The 20,714-nt window shown below is 46.0% G+C and overlaps 1 protein-coding gene across 1 annotated transcript in view; it reads left to right on the top strand.

The window, feature by feature from the left end:
* LOC309415061 (ras GTPase-activating protein 1-like) overlaps positions 1-20,714 on the top strand; it is a gene marked incomplete at both ends in the record, with an annotated part of 144,954 nt that overhangs the window by 26,737 nt on the left and 97,503 nt on the right. The window contains one exon of the mRNA XM_082012453.1: positions 17,819-17,968. Coding sequence (XP_081868579.1) covers positions 17,819-17,968 — 150 coding nt within the window. The remainder of the gene's footprint in view (positions 1-17,818; positions 17,969-20,714) is intronic.

Below are 20,714 nucleotides of genomic sequence, written 5' to 3'. Positions count from 1 at the left end.
GGATCTGGACGGGCTGGATTGATGGGCAGAGGTCAACTGTATGAGGTTTAATAAGGTTAAGTGCCAGGTCCTGCACTTTGGCCACAACAACCCCATGCAATGCTACAAGCTTGGGGAAGAGAGGCTGGAGAGCTGCCTGGCGGAAAGGGACCTGGGGGTGCTGGTTGACAGCCGGCTGAATATGAGCCGGCAGTGTGCCCAGGTGGCCAAGAAGGCCAACAGCATCCTGGCCTGTATCAGAAATAGTGTGGCCATGTTGGGATCACCCTGCAAGGGCTCGACCTTAAGGAGAAGGAGCTGTGGCATTGATCTGCACGGCTCAACCTTAAGGAGAAGGAGCTGTGGCATTGAGAAGCTGGTAAACAGCTGGACATCTGAACGGCTCGGCCTTGAGGAGAAGGAGCTGTGGTTAACAACTAAGAGGAAGCAAAGGAGTGCAGGAACACCTGCAGGCAGCGAATCCTGACTGTGTGAGAGATGCATGGACAGCGTGTGATATTTTGTATATAGCCAACTGCAATAATGTGTGTAACAAGCTGCAACCAATCATGAGTGTATGCGCGGTGGCTAAGCAAAAATTATGATATATATTGGAGTCAGACAAGACAATAAACGGCTTTGGAATATAACTCTCATAGAGTTGTGAAGTTGATCCTTCTCCCGCATGGCCAGCAGGAGTAGGGAAATGATCGTGCCCCTTTACTCGGCGCTGGTGAGGCCGCACCTTGAATACTGTGTTCACTTTTGGGCCCCTCACTACAAGAAGGATGCTGAGGTGCTTGAGCGTGTCCAGAGAAGGGCAACGAAGCTGGTGAGGGGTCTGGAGCACAAGTCTTATGAGGAGCGGCTGAGGGAAGTGGGGTTGTTTAGTCTGGAGAAGAGGAGGCTGAGGGGAGACCTTATCGCTCTCTACAACTACCTGAAAGGGGGTTGTGGCGACGAGGGTGTTGGTCTCTTCTCCCAAGTAACTAGTGAGAGGACGAGAGGAAATGGCCTCAAGTTGCACCAGGGGAGGTTTAGATTGGATATTAGGAAAAATTTCTTCACCGAGAGGGTGGTCAAGCGTTGGAACAGGCTGCCCAGGGAGGTGGTGGAGTTGCCATCTCTGGAAGTGTTCAAAAAACGTGTGGATGTGGCACTTCAGGACATGGTTTAGGGGACATGGTGGCACTGGGTTAAGGTTGGACTTGATGATCTTGAAGGTCCTTTCCAACCTAGTGATTCTTTGATATACATAATTGCCTGGTATTACATCATGGACTGGCCCGTCAAGGCCTCTAGCTCAGGTTCCTAGAACTTGTTTTGCTATCTCTTGGAGCTGCTTCTGCAAGCTTATTACATAGTTAGTCAGAACTTCATCTCCTACTTGTGTAGAGGTTCCTGCTTGTACAATATAAGGCCTGCCATATAATATTTCTAAGGGGCTTAGACCCTCTTTTGCTCTAGGCCTTGTCCTGATTCTTAGAAGGGCTAGAGGTAATGATTGAGGCCAGGAAAGTCCCGCTTCCTGTCCCAATTTTACAATCTGTAGTTTGATTAGATGGTTCATCTTTTCAACCTGGCCGCTTGCTTGTGGCCTATAAGGGGTATGCAATTGCCAATCTATTCCCAAAAGCCTGCTAACCTGTTGAACAATCTTTGCGATAAAATGTGGTCCCTGATCTGAGGATATCGCTGATGGAACTCTGAACCTTGGTATTACTTCTCATAACAAGGCTTTGGTTACTTCTCTAGCCTTATTGGTTCGGCAAGGGAATGCTTCTGGCCAACCCGAAAAGGTATCAGTTAGGACCAACAAGTATCGGAATCCCCCTTTTCTTGGGAGTTCTGAGAAATCAATTTGCCATTGCTGTCCTGGATAATTTCCCTTTCCTATTTGTCCTAGCAGAGCTTTAGGACCTGCTTGAGGGTTATTTGCAGACATATTTCACATTGCTGGGTTACTTGTTTAATAGTAGTATACAAATTCCGAGTGATAAGACTCAGAGTCAAATATTTATACAAAGCCTCCGCTCCCCAATGGGTTTTTCTATGTTCTGCCATAATCATGGCCCATAATATTGCAAATGGTACTACTATTTTCCCTTGTGATGTCTTTGCCCATTTACCCTTTTCTATTCTCCCTCCTAAGTCCTCAATGAGCTTCTGGTCCTCTCTTGAATACCGAGGTTCACGATTTGTCTGATCAAGTTGTATGTTACCGTCTGGAATCAAGGAATGCACTTCCACTTGGCCCATCTCAGCCACCCTCTTTGCTTCTTTATCTGCCATAGCATTTTCCAGCTCCTGGGTAGTTGCTCCTTTCTGGTGAGCTCTACAATGCATTATAGCCACTTTCTCAGGCAATTGGATTGCTTCCAATAACCTAAGAATCTCTTCGGCATGTTTTATGTGCTTTCCTTGAGTGGATAAAAGTCCTCTTTCCTTCCAGACCGCTCCGTGGGCATGGACCACCCCAAAGGCATATCTGGAATCTGTCCAAATATTGATTCTTTTCCCTTTTGCCAATTCTAATGCTCAGGTTAAGGCTATGATCCCCGCCTTTTGCGCTGAGGTATTTGAAGGAAGGGCTTTGGACTCTGTTACCAGATCAGTGGTGGTTATCGCGTAACCTGCTTTGCGGATGCCTTGTCGGACAAAGCTGCTCCTGTCGGTGTACCAAGAATCCTCAGCATCCTCCAGTGGTTCCTCTTTCAGGTCTGGATGGCTGGAATGCACTGCCTCGATTGTTTCCAGACAATCGTGGGACACTGGCTCTCCCGTGGCTCCGCTGAGGAAAGAGGCTGGGTTAATAATATTAGTAACCACTATTTCCACATGGTCCTGTTCCACCATTATGGCTTGGTACTTCAAGAATCTCTGTGGTGACAACCAATGTCCCCCCTTCATTTCTGATACAGTGTGAGACACCAGGACTGTGACCTTTTGGCCCAGAGTGAATTTATGGGCTTCCTGAATATTAAGCACGACTGCAGCCACAGCCCTTAGGCAACTAGGCCATCCTTTACTGACTTCATCAAGTTGTTTGGAAAAGTAGGCCACTGCCCTCCGATATGGTCCCAAATTCTGGGCCAAAATTCCCAAGCCTATTCCCTGCTTTTCACAGAATCACTAGGTTGGAAAGGACCTTCAAGATCATCAAGTCCAACCATTAATCCAGTGCCACCATGTCCCCTAAACCATGTCCTGAAGCGCCACATCCACATGTTTTTTGAACACTTCCAGAGATGGCGACTCCACCACCTCCCTGGGCAGCCTGTTCCAATGCTTGACCACTCTCTCGGTGAAGAAATTTTTCCTAATATCCAATCTAAACCTCCCCTGGCGCAACTTGAGGCCATTTCCTCTTGTCCTATCACTAGTTACTTGGGAGAAGAGACCAACACCCTCATCGCTACAACCCCCTTTCAGGTAGCTGTAGAGAGCGATAAGGTCTCCCCTCAGCCTCCTCTTCTCCAGACTAAACAACTCCAGTTCCCTCAGCCGCTCCTCATAAGACTTGTGCTCCAGACCCCTCACCAGCTTCGCTGCCCTTCTCTGGACACGCTCCAGCACCTCAACATCCTTCTTGTAGTGAGGGGCCCAAAACTGAACACAGTATTCAAGGTGCGGCCTCACCAGTGCCGAGTACAGGGGAGAGGTTTTCATGAGAGAATAACCAAAAAGGTTTGGTGGTATCAGGTAGCCCTAGAGCCGGTGCTCTCATTAATTCATGTTTCAGAAGATGAAAGGCCTTATTTGCTTCCCCATTCTAGATAAGGTTTTTCATACCTGATTTCAAGATCTCATAAAGCAGCTTTACCAAAAGTCCATAGTTGTAAATCCACAGGCAACACCATCCTGTCATGTTTAGGAATGTACGGAGTTCTTTGGCCGTCTGGGGCTTGGGGGTTTGGCAGATGGCCCCTAGTGTTCGTTGTCCAGCAGTAATCTCATACCCAAGGTATGTTGCTTGCTGTTGGGCGACCTGGGCTTTCTGTGGAGAGACTCGGTAGCCATTTAGTCTGAGAAAATTCAACAAACTAATGGTCCATATTATGCACAGCTCCTTTGTTTCAGTGGCTATGAGTAGATCATCTACATGCTGCAATACCACCCCAGTCCCGGGTGGACGCTCCCATTGTTCTAATTCTTTAGCTAACTGATTTCCGAAAAGAGTAGGACTACTGAATCCTTGGGGTAGCACCGTCCAAGTAAGCTGTGTCTTTCTCCCAGAATCTGGATTTTCTCATTCAAAAGCAAATAACAGCTGGCTTTCTGGGCTCAAGGGTAGGCAGAAGAAGGCATCCTTCAAATCTAGCACAGTAAACCAAGCTAATTCCTGGTACTAATTTAGTTCGTAATGTATATGGGTTGGCTACCACAGGGTGTAGGTCTTCAGTTATATTATTGATTGCCCTCAGATCCTGCACTATTCTATAGTTCCCATCCGGTTTCTTAACTGGTAGGATAGGGGTGTTATATTCTGATTCACACTCTGTTAACAGCCCATATTTCATAAAGCGATAAATTATCGGCCAAATATCCTCCCTATCTTCTATCCTCAAAGGGTATTGTTTAACTCTTACTGGATTTACCCCTTGTTTAACCCTGACCACTATTGGGGAGGCATTTTTCGCTTTTCCTGGCATTTCTGACGCCCAGACCCCAGGGTATACCTTATTTTGCACCTCCTCACGTATTCCTGTGTCAGTGGGGATATTAATGAGGGCTAAACTTAAGATTTCAATTAGCTGTTGATTCCCCACTTTGAATTCTAGCCTTCCTTTCTCAAATTTTATTTCTGCTCCCAAGTGTTCCAGCAGATCCCGCCCTAATAAGGGCTTTGGTGAATTTGGCATTGTCCTGGTTTCAGCCAGGATAGAGCTGGTTTTCTTCACAGAAGCTAGTGTGAGACTGTGTTTTGGATTTGGGATGAGGAACTGTTGATAATGTGCCGATGTTTTGGGTTGTTGCTGAGCAGTCAAGGACAGTCCAGCTTCTCGTGCTGGCCTGCCAGCAAGCAAGCTGGGGGTGCACGGGAAGCTGGGAGGGGACACAGCCAGGACAGCTGACCCAGACTGGCCAAAGAGATATTCCCTACCATCCGACGTCATGCCCAGTACATAAACTGGAGTTAGCCAGGGGGTGGAAATCGCTGCTCGGGGGAGGGCTGTCGATCGCCGGGCGGTGAGCAATTGCTGTATTGGGCATCACTTGTTCTTGTACATTCCTTTGTTGGTATTATCATTGTTGTTTCCTTCTTTCTTTCTGTCCTATTAAACCGTGTTTATCTCAACCCACGAGGTTTTTCCTAATTCTCTCCCCCATCCCACTGTGGGAGGGAGAGTGAGCGAGCGGCTGCGTGGTGCTTAGTTGCCGGCTGGGGCTAAACCACGACAGTCCTTTTTGGCGCCCAACGTGGGGCACGAGGCTTGAGATAATAACGGTTGCAGGTCACAATATCAGTTTACTTGATTTGCATCATGCTCTCGTCTTTGCTGTACATGTTAAGGATCGGTGTTGGTTTCTGCGGGCTGCTGTACTCTGCAATGATTAGTAATGTCTCGCCTGTGAATTTTGTTTTTAGAGCACTGACCTTGAGCTTAATGTGGTATCATCTGAGCTCTGTACTAAAGCCGTTACTGTATTTTGGCTACAGTCTTGTGGAGACGATTAGCAATTATACTTCTGCCTCTGAAAGGTTTTTTATGGAGGAAATGCAGAATGGTACCTTTGCTACCCTCTATCATAACATTTCCTCCTTCATCACAATAATTTTTCAGTATTTTGAACACCCTTGGGTAGTTTAAATACCTCTATTGCTGCTTCTGGGGAACATTGTTTCGGTTTTGTCTAAGGTTGGCAAGCAATTTAAGAATATCACCCGGAGATCTGCCCCAAGGCTGGATAGTTATGAATGGCAGGGCGTGTGGAACAGCATGGGCAAATGCCTGGGGAGGTGGGCACCTCCGGTGTTTTGGAACTTCACTCCCGAACAAGTGCAGAATCCTGATAAACTAGCAGAATATTTGGAAGAAGTATGCTGTCAGCCTGGCAGCTCCAAGGAGACACAAATCATTGCCATGTGCTGGGGCCTGGCCCATGCCTACCGAACCCCATTTAACACTGTGCAAAGGGGAGAGAGGCTCTCTGGGTCTGATGGCAATGTGGCAGGCACTGTGACTACTCCAACCCCCACGGCGGGCACTGTAGCTACTCAGACTGTTGCAGCTGAACCAGAGAACCAGCCCATCCCGGTATCAGTTGCCCCTGTACAAAAGAAGAAATCTTGGAAGCGGAAGTCAGCTCGTTTAGTAAGGGAGGAGGAAGATTCTGCTAAGAAGGAGCCAGAGGAAGAGAGTGAGGAGGCAGAGTGCTCTGAAGCAGGGCCATCACAAGTACGGAAGAGGGAAGAGAGCGAGTCATCACTTGAAGAGGAGGAAGAGGAAGAACTCATAAAAGAGACGGTAACTACCCGATCTCTATCCCTGAGTGAATTGCGAGATATGCGAAAGGATTTCAGCCGTCGTCCAGGTGAGCACATTGTCACCTGGCTGCTCCGATGCTGGGATAATGGGGCCAGTAGCCTGGAATTAGAGGGTAGGGAAGCCAAGCAGCTGGGATCCCTTTCTAGGGAAGGGGGCATTGACAAAGCAATTGGAAAAGGTGCACGAGTCCTCAGCCTCTGGAGACGACTCCTGTCGGGTGTGAAGGAAAGGTACCCCTTCAAGGAAGATGTTCTATGTCACCCAGGCAAGTGGACCACCACGGAGAAAGGTATCCAGTACCTGAGGGAGCTAGCGGTGCTGGAAGTGATTTATGGTGACTTGGACAATGGACAATCATCCAAAGATCCAGATGAAGTCAATTGTACGCAACCTATGTGGCGGAAGTTTGTACGGAGTGCACCCTCATCATATGCCAACTCATTAGCAGTAATGGCCTGGAAGGACGGAGAGAGACCAACGGTGGATGAATTGGCTGGCCAACTCCGGCAATACGAAGAAAGTCTCTCTTCCTCCCTACGGGCCTGTGTCTCTGCTGTAGAGAAACTGTCCCGGGAGTTCCGGCAATTCAAAGAGGATATGCCCTACCCTCCACCCATACGGACCAGTGTCTCAGCCATTAGGAGTAAGCGCTCTTCTGCTCAAGAGAGAGGATATAGAGGATACACACCACGAGCCACCCTGTGGTTTCAATTGCATGACTATGGAGAGGACATGAGGAGGTGGGATGGAAAACCTACCTCGACCCTAGAGGCACGAGTACGCGAGCTGCAAGGAAAAACAATTACAAAAGGGGGTTCAGGTTCCTCCAGAAAAATCGTTGCTCCACTTTCCAGTGGGCAGTTTCCCAGAAAGAATAGAAGAGCTGATCTCACCTCTGATCCTCTTGAAGGGACTTCTGATTCCTATTTACAAGAAGTGGGTAACGAGTACTATGAGCAGGACTAGAGGGGCCCTGCCTCCAGCCAGGCGGAGGAGAGGGACAACCGAGTTTATTGGACTGTGTGGATTAGATAGCCTGGCACATCAAACCCACAGGAATATAAGGCTTTAGTGGTCACCGGTGCACAGTGTACCCTGATGCCATCAAGCCATATAGGGGCAGAACCCATCTGTATTTCTGGAGTGACAGGGGGATCCCAACAGCTGACTGTGCTGGAGGCCGAAGTGAGCCTAACTGGGAATGCGTGGCAGAAGCACCCCATTGTGACTGGCCCAGAGGCTCCATGCATCCTGGGCATAGACTACCTCAGCAGAGGGTATTTCAAGGACCCAAAAGGGTACCGGTGGGCTTTTGGTATAGCTGCCTTGGAGACGGAAGAAATTAAACAGCTGTCCACCTTGCCTGGTCTCTCAGAGGACCCTTCTGTGGTGGGGTTGCTCAGGGTCAAAGAACAACAGGTGCCGATCGCTACCACAACAGTGCACCGGCGGCAATATCGCACCAACAGAGACTCCCTGATCCCCATCCATGAGCTGATTCATCGGCTGGAGAGCCAAGGAGTGATCAGCAAGACTCGCTCCCCCTTTAACAGCCCCATATGGCCAGTGCGAAAGTCTAATGGAGAGTGGAGACTGACAGTAGACTATCGTGGCCTGAATGAAGTCACGCCGCCACTGAGCGCTGCCGTGCCGGACATGCTAGAACTTCAATATGAACTGGCGTCAAAGGCAGCCAAGTGGTACGCCACCATTGATATTGCTAACGCGTTTTTCTCGATCCCTTTGGCGGCAGAGTGCAGGCCACAGTTTGCTTTCACTTGGAGGGGTGTCCAATACACCTGGAATCGACTTCCCCAGGGGTGGAAACACAGCCCTACCATTTGCCATGGGCTGATACAAACTGCACTGGAACAGGGTGAAGCTCCAGAGCATCTGCAATACATTGATGACATCATCGTATGGGGCAACACAGCAGAAGAAGTTTTTGAGAAAGGGAAGAAAATAATTCAAGTCCTTCTGAAAGCTGGTTTTGCTATAAAACAAAGTAAAGTCAAGGGACCTGCACAAGAGATCCAGTTTTTAGGAATAAAATGGCAAGATGGACGTCGACAGATCCCAACGGATGTGATCAACAAAATAACAGCTATGTCTCCACCAACTAGCAAAAAAGAAACACAAGCATTTTTGGGCGTTGTGGGTTTCTGGAGAATGCATATTCCAAATTACAGTCTGATTGTAAGCCCTCTTTATCAAGTGACCCGGAAGAAGAACGATTTTAAATGGGGCCCTGAGCAACGACAAGCCTTCGAGCAAATCAAACAGGAGATAGTTCATGCTGTAGCCCTCGGGCCAGTCCGAGCAGGACAAGATGTTAAAAATGTGCTCTACACGGCAGCCGGGGAGAATGGCCCTGCCTGGAGTCTCTGGCAGAAGGCACCAGGAGAGACTCGAGGTCGACCTCTAGGGTTTTGGAGTCGAGGATATAGGGGATCTGAGTCCCGCTATACTCCAACTGAAAAGGAGATACTGGCAGCATATGAAGGAGTTCGAGCTGCCTCAGAAGTGGTTGGTACTGAAGCACAGCTCCTCCTGGCACCCCGACTGCCGGTGCTGGGCTGGATGTTCAAAGGGAGGGTCCCCTCTACACATCATGCGACTGATGCTACGTGGAGTAAGTGGGTCGCGCTTATTACACAGCGGGCTCGAATAGGAAACCTTAATCGCCCGGGAATCTTGGAAGTGATCATGGACTGTCCAGAAGGCAAAGATTTTGGAATATCACCAGAAGAGGAGGTGGCGCGTGCTGAAGAGGCTCCACCATATAATGAACTGCCAGAGAGTGAAAGGCAATATGCCCTATTTACTGATGGGTCCTGTCGTATTGTAGGCAAACATCGAAGGTGGAAAGCTGCTGTATGGAGCCCTATACGACGAGTCACAGAAGCTGCTGAAGGACAAGGTGAATCGAGTCAGTTTGCAGAGGTGAAAGCCATCCAGCTGGCTTTAGATATTGCTGAACGAGAAAAATGGCCAATACTCTATCTTTATAGTGACTCATGGATGGTAGCAAATGCTCTATGGGGGTGGCTGCAGCAATGGAAGCAGAGCAACTGGCAACGCAGAGGCAAGCCCATCTGGGCTGCTGAATTGTGGCAAGATATTGCTGCCCGACTAGAGAATCTCGTCATAAAAGTACGCCATGTAGATGCTCACGTACCCAAGAGTCGGGCCACCGAAGAACATCAAAACAACCATCAGGTGGATCAGGCTGCTAAGATTGAAGTGGCTCAGGTGGATCTGGACTGGCAACATAAGGGTGAATTATTTCTAGCTCGGTGGGCCCATGACACCTCAGGCCATCAGGGAAGAGATGCAACATATAGATGGGCTCGGGATCGAGGGGTGGACCTGACCATGGACGCTATTGCACAGGTTATCCATGAATGTGAGACGTGTGCTGCGATCAAACAAGCCAAGCGGTTAAAGCCCCTCTGGTATGAAGGACGATGGTTGAAATATAAATATGGGGAGGCCTGGCAGATTGACTATATCACACTTCCACAAACTCGCCAAGGCAAGCGCTATGTGCTTACCATGGTGGAAGCAACCACCGGATGGCTGGAAACATACCCTGTGCCCCATGCCACCGCCCGGAACACTATCCTGGGCCTTGAAAAGCAAGTCTTATGGCGACATGGCACCCCCGAAAGAATTGAGTCAGACAATGGGACTCATTTCCGAAACAACCTCATAGACACCTGGGCCAAAGAGCACGGCATTGAGTGGGTGTATCATATCCCCTATCATGCACCAGCTTCCGGAAAAATTGAACGATACAACGGACTGTTAAAGACTACCCTGAGAGTAATGGGTGACGGGACATTCAAACATTGGGATAAACATTTAGCCAAAGCCACCTGGTTAGTCAACACTAGGGGATCTACTAATAGAGCCGGCCCTGCCCAATCAAAACTTCTACGTACTGTAGAAGGGGATAAAGTCCCTGTGGTGCATGTGAGAAATATGCTGGGGAAGACAGTCTGGGTTACTCCTGCCTCAGGCAAAGGCAAACCCGTTCGTGGGATTGCCTTTGCCCAGGGACCTGGGTGCACTTGGTGGGTAATGCGGAAGGATGGGGAAGTCTGATGTATACCTCAAGGAGACTTGATTTTGGGTGAAAACAGTCAATGATTTGAATTGTATTATGTTAATTGTTCAGTATGACATTACTACTATGGCTGCTATCTACCATATCAATGGTATTATAGTAGGAATCACCCAGACTGATGAAGAATGAGCTTCACTGAAACCAAGCAACGTGCAGCAGTGATGGAACCAGAACTGGCTTCAGCAGCTTGCGCCCAACAAATCCCTCGAGACCGACATCTTCGACCTGCAGATCATGGACATGGACCGTGCCAGATGACAATCCAACACCACATACCATCTCCCCTGCCCTGAGAGACCGCCATGATGGATGAAGCCCAGAGTCATGGACTGACTGAACTCCACAGACATTTTAAAGTGATGGCCCATGGACTAAGAAAGTGATATCTGTGTGTATATATTAAAAGACAGGAAGAGTAATAATGAGTAATTGGAATATATTGAAAAGTATAGGACCTGGGCATGATGTAAATGGTATGGAATAAGGGTGGATACTGTCCTGGTTTCAGCCAGGATAGAGCTGGTTTTCTTCACAGAAGCCAGTGTGAGACTGAGTTTTGGATTTGCGATGAGGAACTGTTGATAATGTGCCGATGTTTTGGGTTGTTGCTGAGCAGTCAAGGACAGTCCAGCTTCTCGTGCTAGCCTGCCGTCAAGCAGGCTGGGGGTGCACGGGAAGCTGGGAGGGGACACAGCCAGGACAGCTGACCCAGACTGGCCAAAGAGATATTCCCTACCATCCGACGTCATGCCCAGTACATAAACTGGAGTTGGCCGGGGGGCGGAAATAGCTGCTCGGGGACGGGCTGTCGATCACTGGGTGGTGAGCAATTGCTGTATTGGGCATCACTTGTTCTTGTACATTCCTTTGTTGTTATTATCATTGTTGTTTCCTTCTTTCTTTCTGTCCTATTAAACCGTGTTTATCTCAACCCACGAGGTTTTTCCTAATTCTCTCCCCCATCCCACTGTGGGAGGGAGAGTGAGCGAGCGGCTGCGTGGTGCTTAGTTGCCGGCTGGGGCTAAACCACGACAGGCATGTATAGAAACGTATGTACCCCTAACTGTTTTCCCAATTTATAATCACAGAATCGCTAAGGTTGGAAAGGACCTTCAAGATTGTCAAGTCCAACCATTAATCCAGCACCACCATGTTCCCTAAACCATGTCTTGAAGCGCCACATCCACTTGTTTTTTGAACACTTCCAGAGATGGCGACTCCACCACCTCCCTGGGCAGCCTGTTCCAATGCCTGACCACTCTCTCAGTGAAGAAATTTTTCTTAATATCCAATGTAAACCTCCCCTGATGCAACTTGAGGCCATTTCCTCTTGTCCTATCGCTGGTTACTTGGGAGAAGAGGCCAACACCCTCGTCGCCACAACCCCCTTTCAGGTAGCTGTAGAGAGCGATAAGGTCTCCCCTCAGCCTCCTCTTCTCCAGCCTAAACAACCCCAGTTCCTTCAGCCACTCCTCATAAGACATGTGCTCCAGACCCCTCACCATCTTCGTTGCCCTTCTCTGGACACGCTCCAGCACCTCAGCATCCTTCTTGTAGTGAGGGGCCCAAAACTGAACACAGTATTCAAGTTGTGGCCTCACCAGTGCTGAGTACAGGGGCATGATCACTTCCCTCCTCCTGCTGGCCACACTATTTCTGATACAGGCCAGGATGCTGTTGCTCTTCTTGGCCACCTGGGCACGCTGCTGGCTCATGTTCAGCCAGCTGTCAACCAGCACCCCCAGGTCCCTTTCTGCCGGGCAGCTCTCCAGCCACTCCTCCCCAAGCCTGTAGCGTTGCATGGGGTTGTTATGGCCAAAGTGCAGGACCCTGCACTTGGCCTTATTAAACCTCATACAGTTGGCCTCTGCCCATCGATCCAGCCTGTCCAGATCCATCTGCAGAGCCCTCCTACCCTCCAGCAGATCAACACTCCCACCCAACTTGGTGTCATCTGCAATCTTACTGAGGGAGCACTCGATCCCCTCATCCAGATCATCTATAAAGATATTGAATGAGACCGGCCCCAGAACTGAGCCAGTAGCTCCCTTTACCGTTACAAAATCATCATCCATAGGTGTCAGAGCCTGGTTCAAGACTGAAAATGTTGCCCCTGTATCAATCAATAACTCCATTTTCTGTTGCTGTTTCCCTAGCTGTAACGTAAGCAGTGGATCCGCTAGGGTAGATTCCTCAGGTCCCCATTAGTCTTCCTTGACATGTGCCTGTACTCGGGCCCCTTTTTCTCTTCGTTTTTCTGGGCATTCATTCTTCCAGTGCCCTTGCTGTTTGCACCATGGACACTGATTTCTCCCTAGGGGCTTTCTTGGCCCCGGGGTCCTCCCTCCCTGAATTTCTTGTAGGGCCGCCACCAATGCCCTTCTATCTTTCCTTCTATCCTCTTCTTCCCGATTACTATATATTCTCCAAGCCTCATCCAACAGGTTTTCCAAGTTTCTACTCTCAGTCGGTTTTAGCTTCTGCAATTTCCTTTGAATATCTGGTACTGATTGCCCCCAAAACAGGGACGCTAATTGTTGAATTCCTACTTCTGAGTCTGGATCTAAGGGGGTATGCTTCCGCATTGTGTCCCGCAACTTATATAAAAATTCTGACGGGGTCTCTTTTGGGCCCTGCCTTATGGCATACAGGGCAGACCAATTAATTGTTTTTGGGATTGCACGTTCCATTCCCCTTGCAATCCAATCTCTATAAGCACTCAGTAATTCCCTATGAACTCCTCTGTTGGGGTCCCAATGGGAATCTTCTAAGGGGAAGTGGTCCTTTATATCTACCCCATCATTTTTAAGCTGATCGGTGGCCAAATCTTGGGCCGTCTTCACAATCAACTGTTTTTCAGTTTCAGTCATATGATCCAATAGTAATTGAACATCACTCCAATCTGGATTATGTTGTTTTATCAAAAACTGGAATTGTTTGGTTACACCTACAGGATTAGTTTGGTAGCTTTTTGCTACATTTTTCCAGGTCTCCAAATCATATGAGGAAAATGGGACCTTGATTAAAACAGGACCCCCTTCTGGTCCTACTGCCTCCCTTAAGGGAGCTTGTACTACCTCAAGTATCTTCCTTCTTTGGGTACGGGAGGATATTGGGCTGTCGGGAGGGGTCCCTGGATTGTCAGAGACTTCACCTTCTTGTTGATTCCTTACTGGTGGTGGTTTATGATGCTCTAGCAGTTCATTTGATCCTTGACTTCTCGCTTTCTCTGATCTTATACATCTTTGCCCTATGCTACATGCTGAGCAGCACCTCTTCAGTTTCCCTTTCTCTCCCTTCTTCTGTTCCTTCTCTAATGCTAATACTAAAGAATCGTGTGGTGCCAGATTTATGCCACATTCCTTTTGCCAATCCGGATGATTCCTTAAAGTGAAAAACATATCAGCATATACAACCTCGTCCCACTTTCCTTCCCTTCTTAAAAACAACATTAACTGCAACAGGGTGTTATGATTTAAAGTTCTGTTAAAAGGCCATTTTTCTTCATCCTCCAGTTTATATAATGGCCACCACTGGTTACAATATTTGATCAAAGTCTTCTTGCTAAGGTTTCCCCCGGGAGGTCCCCTGATGTCTCTCCAATGACTCAAAATACATCCTAGGGGACTCTTTCTTAAAATGCCCCCACTCTGTTGACCACCCATCCCACCTGACTACACAACGTGTAGTTAAAATCCGACTTAAAATCACTAAAATTCCTCTACTTCCAACACCCGAAACAGTATGCTGACTCACCTTGTGAGTCTACCTTAATCACCTTCCCACATTTCAAACACTGGGTCACTATAATGGGCCGGCAACTCTTACACTTTTTACACAGAGAGGAGGAGGCTTCCTCTCTTCTAACCAATTTGAAATCTTCTCTATTTTCATATACCCCATTGATTCTGATCTTTCTTCCAGCCGCAAACAGTCCCTATTAGATATGATACCCGTTCCCTCTGATATGGAAGGTAACACTTAGTTGACAAGAATTGTTAATACATAAAAATTCTATCATACACTTTGTTCGTCTCCGGCCGCTCTCCTCGCGGAGAACACGGAACCGCAGATCGGAACTCCACACTTGCTTCGCAGCTGTGCTGCGTCTCACTCGTACAACACAGTCACACAAAAGGGCCTGTTACGCTTCTTACTCACACCGCAAACTATACCAGTTAAAATAATAGTTATGCTCATGTGTAGCGTAAATCATAAACTGTTAACCGTTTGCCACAGGTCCACACTGATCAGTATAAATTAAATCATAATATATGGTACCGGATTTTACAACAGATGACAATGATTATGGCAATGCCCCATACAACTCCCGCCCCCCCCACGGCCGGGAGACCCCAAGTCACTCGAGGATACCACCTTATGGGGACTCAAACCCCAGCTACCCAGGGGCGAGCACCAGTGCTCTGTACCTCGCGCAGGACGTCTCCTCACGACTTACAGGTATCCCCTTACCCAATTACAACATACCTGGTCCGCCAATGATGGTCCTTGTCTGCCCCTGCGATGATCTGGGTGAGTAGGGGAGTTCTCCCGAGAAATCTTGGGGGCGCCCAGAGGAGTCCCGTCCTCAGCAGGTCTCGCAGCCGGACAGAGAATGTCTCATCTGGGTCACCAAATTGACATGCGGAATCAAACTTCACAACTCAAAAGAGTTATAAAGCAGGTATGTTTATTACGGTGCCGGGTGCAAGGGGGATCGCTCCTCCTAACTTGCACACCGGAGAGGATAGCCAACAGTCATTTATTGCGTATTTACATGCATATTCATCATCAGGGTTGGGATGTTAGAAAAGGTGGGGTTATTATAACTATTTCCAGGAACCCATTATCCTAGGTTTCCTCCTCCTTGCGTGCGCATATTGCCATCTGGTGGTCGTCTATTGGGGTCTTCTGGAGGAAGGCTCATAGTCATCTTCACTGTATACCTCAATGCTGAGTTGGCTGAGCTCCAAACCGCAAGACTGGTCCTAGCCAGATGGTTGCCGAGTGTATACATTCAAGTTCCTGTTATCTACACACTTCTGTTTATAATAGGATCACAGTGACCTCGCCAAACTATTCGTTATGCTTTCAACTGCATCTATCTTATCTAAGTTGCTAGCTACAATAGATTGCGCTAACATTATTCATCTTGTGATAAATGATTTAGTCCCAAACAGGATTCCAATTTAAGTTTACAATTTATTAAACGAATAGAGGCAAGCAAACAGCGCTGGGTGCGCCGGGAGTCTCTGCTCCACCAAGACGCACACCTTCACTTCTTACAATTCCTTCCTTTATACTTCTCTAGGCTTCGTTTCTCGCCTTTCTCCGCCTTTTTCTTGGAAGATGACTCTTTCTCTAAGTACGTCACCACTTCCCCGGTCTGCGCATGCTTCATCTTTTTCTAGGTGGTCGTCCGGTGGTCGTCGGGAGGAAGATGCTCCTCTTCGTCAGTGCACTCTACATGACCTCTCTGTTTGCGCAGGCGCTCCGTTATTCTACTTATATTATGCTACCTTATTTGGCTATACATTTTCTCGACATTTCTGCGGTTATCTACAACACTGGTTTGCACTAGTATATCAGGAACTAACTTACATATCAGGAGGCTACATAAGCTACACATATCAAGGGAGTTACCCAAACTATACTTATCAGGAAGTTACATAAAGACTACCACTCCCCTGTTTATGGTCATGCCCTACATATATTCCTTTATTTCGATATAAATGACATTTGCTTCAAGCTTATATTCACTAGATTTTCTTTACACGAATCACTCATTCCTCACAATCTGTTCCCTAATTCAAACCCACGAATTTTCTTGCTTTTACTCTTCCTATTCCCTACCCTGTTCTGCTAGGGGTTGGGGGGAGTGAGCAAACAGCTGTATGGGTGGTTAGATGCTGGCTGGGGTCAACCCACCACAGACATGATCTTTCTAACATTGTCTGAAGTGCTATACAGTGTACAGACAAAACAACTTTTTCACTGGTTTAACTTGTTTTAATCAGGATGAGGAGAAGCAAAGGAGAGCACTATACTAACAAGACTGCAACTTTGCCAACGTAAACAATATCTACACTGGTACTGCTTCTGCTGGTATATGTGATCTGTATCCATATAGTCTGTTTGACTTTCATTCTGATAGAAGTTCTCAAAGCCAACTTTCACTTCCATTTCATAGAAAAAAAATGTTTATGGCAAGATTTTATCAACAGCTAAACTGTTTTTTTGGTGGTTTTTTTTTCTCTGCAATTTTTAATTTTTCTTGTGTATGTTAAGCCAAAAGATCACTTTCATATCTTTTCTAAAATGCTTTTTTTGCAACTCTCAGAAGACATGCATGAACTGGTAGAATCAATAGGTGGGTGGTCTGAAGTAGTTGATAATTTAAACAGTATAAAACAGTAGCTGTATAAAAAGTTTTCCTTTTTAAGAGGTTTTGAGAACAACACTTGGTAACACTCAGCTTTGCTTCAGTTGCTCCCTCCACTGCTGTTCCTCCCCCCTTTGATTGTTTGGGGTAGAAAGAGGTCTGATTAGAGCTTTGTAAATAAAAGAAAATTGAGGTAAGGGTAAGGAATGTTTGAATGTCTAAAAGTCTAGCCTTTGTGTTAAACTGAAGTATTCTTTTGTCATATTTTGCACTATGTGAGTTGCTGTGCATCTGTATTTGCTTTTAATAGGCTGCGTGTTGGGTTTGGGGAAGACTCTCTTTGGCTGAAATATGGTCTGGTGACTGCTGTCATTTTGTTTAGCTGCAGGCTTTGATACTGTGATCTGTGTTTGTCCTTTGAGAAACAGGTAATAGCCTGAATTGAAGCCTGAGTAGGCTTAAAATACAACAGCCTGAGTCAGATCAGTTACCTCTAGTTCTGCTCGTTTACTGAAAATGAGCAAATTGGGGAGGAAAGAAAAAGCTGGTTATAGAGGGCCTTTGTCCCCTTTGGATGGTACAAAGTGCTTTCTTCCAGTGTGAGTTATTTGGGGAAATGGGTTGTCTGAACTTGTGAAGCTTTAAAAATTCTGTGTATTGGAAACAAGTAATTTGAGAGAGGTTGCAAGTGTAAGCATCTGATAACTGTACTTGAAGCAAAGGTTTGGAATTGAATAATTTTTAACTGAGAACTTTCATTAGTTTCACAGATCTGTTCTGTGAGAATAAACAGAAGTCTTAAATTCTAAGGACGCCCATTGTTACATTGTTTTTTAGGTGGTATCATGGAAAACTCGACAGAGCAATTGCGGAAGAACGTCTTTGGCAAGCGGGAAAACCTGGAAGTTACCTTATTCGAGAGAGTGATCGGAGACCGGGTTCATTTGTGCTTTCATTCCTTAGTAAAACAAATGTCAATCATTTTAGGTGAGAATTAAATGCTTTCTTTTTAAACACTGTAATCTCTTTATTGGTGGTTTTAGAACTTAGTACAGTATAGAAAACAATTTTATTATAAATTGAATATTTTTTTACTTCTCTCTTTATCCGTGTATGGTATAGCTCTTTTACTAGGGTTTAATTGTTTTAAACCACGCTACTTAAAAATTCCTTTACAGGCTAAAGAATGAAAATGTGAGGAAACCAACATCATCAGAATAGAGAAGCTTATCTAAAACTGTTGTGACTAAATTTACAGTAACATGCAGACTTCTTATTAGTAATCTGAGGAGATTGTTTTGAGTCTGTTCCTCAATTATTGCAGCTCACAGGACACACTTGAATGTCAAAGTCATAGCAAATCTGTGTGCTTCCTTTATAAGAAAGAAATAACAAGGAGAAACAAAGAGGTTATATATTTAATAATACGAGGATTTGCTGGAATCAGCTTTCAGTATGTGTTAGAATTTGTTGTTCTAAATATAGCCCTTTATCTGAAATTGTAACCAGGATTATTTTACAAATAGCAAGTTATATACATTAATTTATTTTCATTTAGTGTAAATGAGATATGTTCTGGGAAGTGCTTGAATGTTAGTCAGCAAGTAGTGTGCTGCAGTGTAATGTTCACCTTCACAAAATAGGATATCAACTGCATCTTCAGCAGTAGACAAAAAACCTTTGTCATCTATCTAGATAACAAGAAATAAACAGAAAGTAAATTTACTTGCAAAGCAAACAAATAGCATGCTCATGTTTGCATCATGTTGTCTGAGATAATTCATGCTTCTCAGCTATACTGATTCTTGTTTGGGAACTGGTTACTATGTAGTAGTAGTAGAAAATTAAATTATGTTAATACGTTTTTTAGTGCTGTTTTTAAGAACCTTATTTTTAATAACTTCTGCTTATTATAGCCAATATCAGGTGTTGAATGTTGATTCATGTCCAACATAAAGTTGTTTCTGGCATCTCGGAGAGAACATGTGAAACAATTAAAGCCTACTTTCTAATAAAGGGATCCTTATAATCGTTACAAATCTTAAAGAATCTTTCCTTCTTGGATCCATTGTATATGTTGAAGAGATAACTATTCAAAGGAAACTAATTTGTCTGCTGATACTGTTCTTCATAGATATGCTTTTAGTTTCATTTGTTGACTGCAGAGTGTATATGTTTTTGTTATTAGAAGGGCAGATGCTACACTGAAACATTTTTCAGCATCAAGAATGGTAGTCTTGAAGTTATTTCAGCCAAATATAGGGACATCCACTGGATGCCAGGTGCCCACCAAAGCTGCTCTATCACTCCCCCCTCTCAGCTAGACATGGGAGAGAAAATATAACAAGAAGCTTGTAGGTCAAGATGAGGACAGGGAGAGATTGCTCACCAATTACCGTCACGGGCAAACCAGACTCAACTTGGGGAAACTAATTTAGTTTATTGCCAATCAAAATAAGAGTAGGAAAATGAGAAATAAAAGCAAATCTTAAAACCCCTTCTCCCCACCCCTCCCTTCTTCCCGGGCTCAACTTCACTCCCAATTTTTCTACCTCCTCCCTGTGAGCAGCACAGGGGGATTGGGAATGGGGGTGGTTGTGAGTTCATCGCATGTTGTCTCTGCCGCTCCTTCCCCCTCAGGGGGAGTCCTCCTCACACTCTTCCCCTGCTCCAGTGTGGGGTCCCTCCCACGGGTCCACAGGTCCTGCCAGGAGCTTGCTCCAGCATGGGCCTCCCATGGGGTCACAGCCTCCTTTGGGCATCCACTGGCTCCAGCGTGGGGTCCTCCACAGGCTGCAGGTGGACATCTGCTCCATCATGGACCTTCATGGGCTGCAGGGGGACAGCCTGCCTCACCATGGTCTTCACCATGGACTGCAGGGGAATCTCTGCTGCAGCACCTGGAGTACCTCCTCCCCCTCCTTCTTCATTGACTTCGGTGTCTGCAGAGTTGTTTTCACATATTCTTACTCCTCTCTTCTGGCTGCAATTCCTGTGTCCTTTTTTTTTTTTTCCACCCACACTTCTTAAATATGTTACCAGGGAGGCAATACCACCATTGCTGATTGGCTCAGCCTTGGCCAGCGGTGGGTCTGTTGTGGAGCTGGCTGGCACTGATATAAAATATTGGGAAGGAAAATCTTTATCTTTTGATCTTGTCCTTCAGAACTTTCTGTGATTACATAAGTCTTTGTATTTACTAGACCTGTGTGTTCTGAAGAAAGGTTTCATTTGAGCTTGATTTAATAATAAAATGAGAAACGCTAAATTTCATTTAGAAGCCCAATCTCTGACTAATTTACCATGGATTTTATAAGGAATCTGGTAGAAAATATGCCAAGAGATCCAGTCTAGATCCTTAAAGTTATATTATTTTCTGACTCCCCTTGCAGTGCTATATGCTTAAAAACTTCAAATTTCATCTCTGAAGATTGATCTCAGTATACGTTTTACACTCCTGTTTGGGAGAAACAATATAGTTTAAACAGTTGAACTGAGAAGAGATATTTTTAAGGCAGGAATGTATCAGAATACTGATGCGTTAAAGAAAAATAGAATAAAAGTGTAAGAAACCAACTACAGATAAATAATATAATCATCTGAGTTTCTCAGCAGTTAAATTTATTTTTTCCTTTTGTATTTGAATTGTTCATGAGCTTTGTAAAGTCACTTGCTAAGTAGAAAACTAAGTAGTCAGACATGTTTAACCTTTTGTACTGTAATTTGTTTTGAA

The sequence above is a fragment of the Phaethon aethereus genome, assembly GCF_964289735.1.
Source record: "Phaethon aethereus genome assembly, chromosome: W".
NCBI lineage: Eukaryota > Metazoa > Chordata > Aves > Phaethontiformes > Phaethontidae > Phaethon > Phaethon aethereus.
Note: the sequence above shows the minus strand (reverse complement) of the source record. Positions and strands in the feature narration are given on the sequence as shown.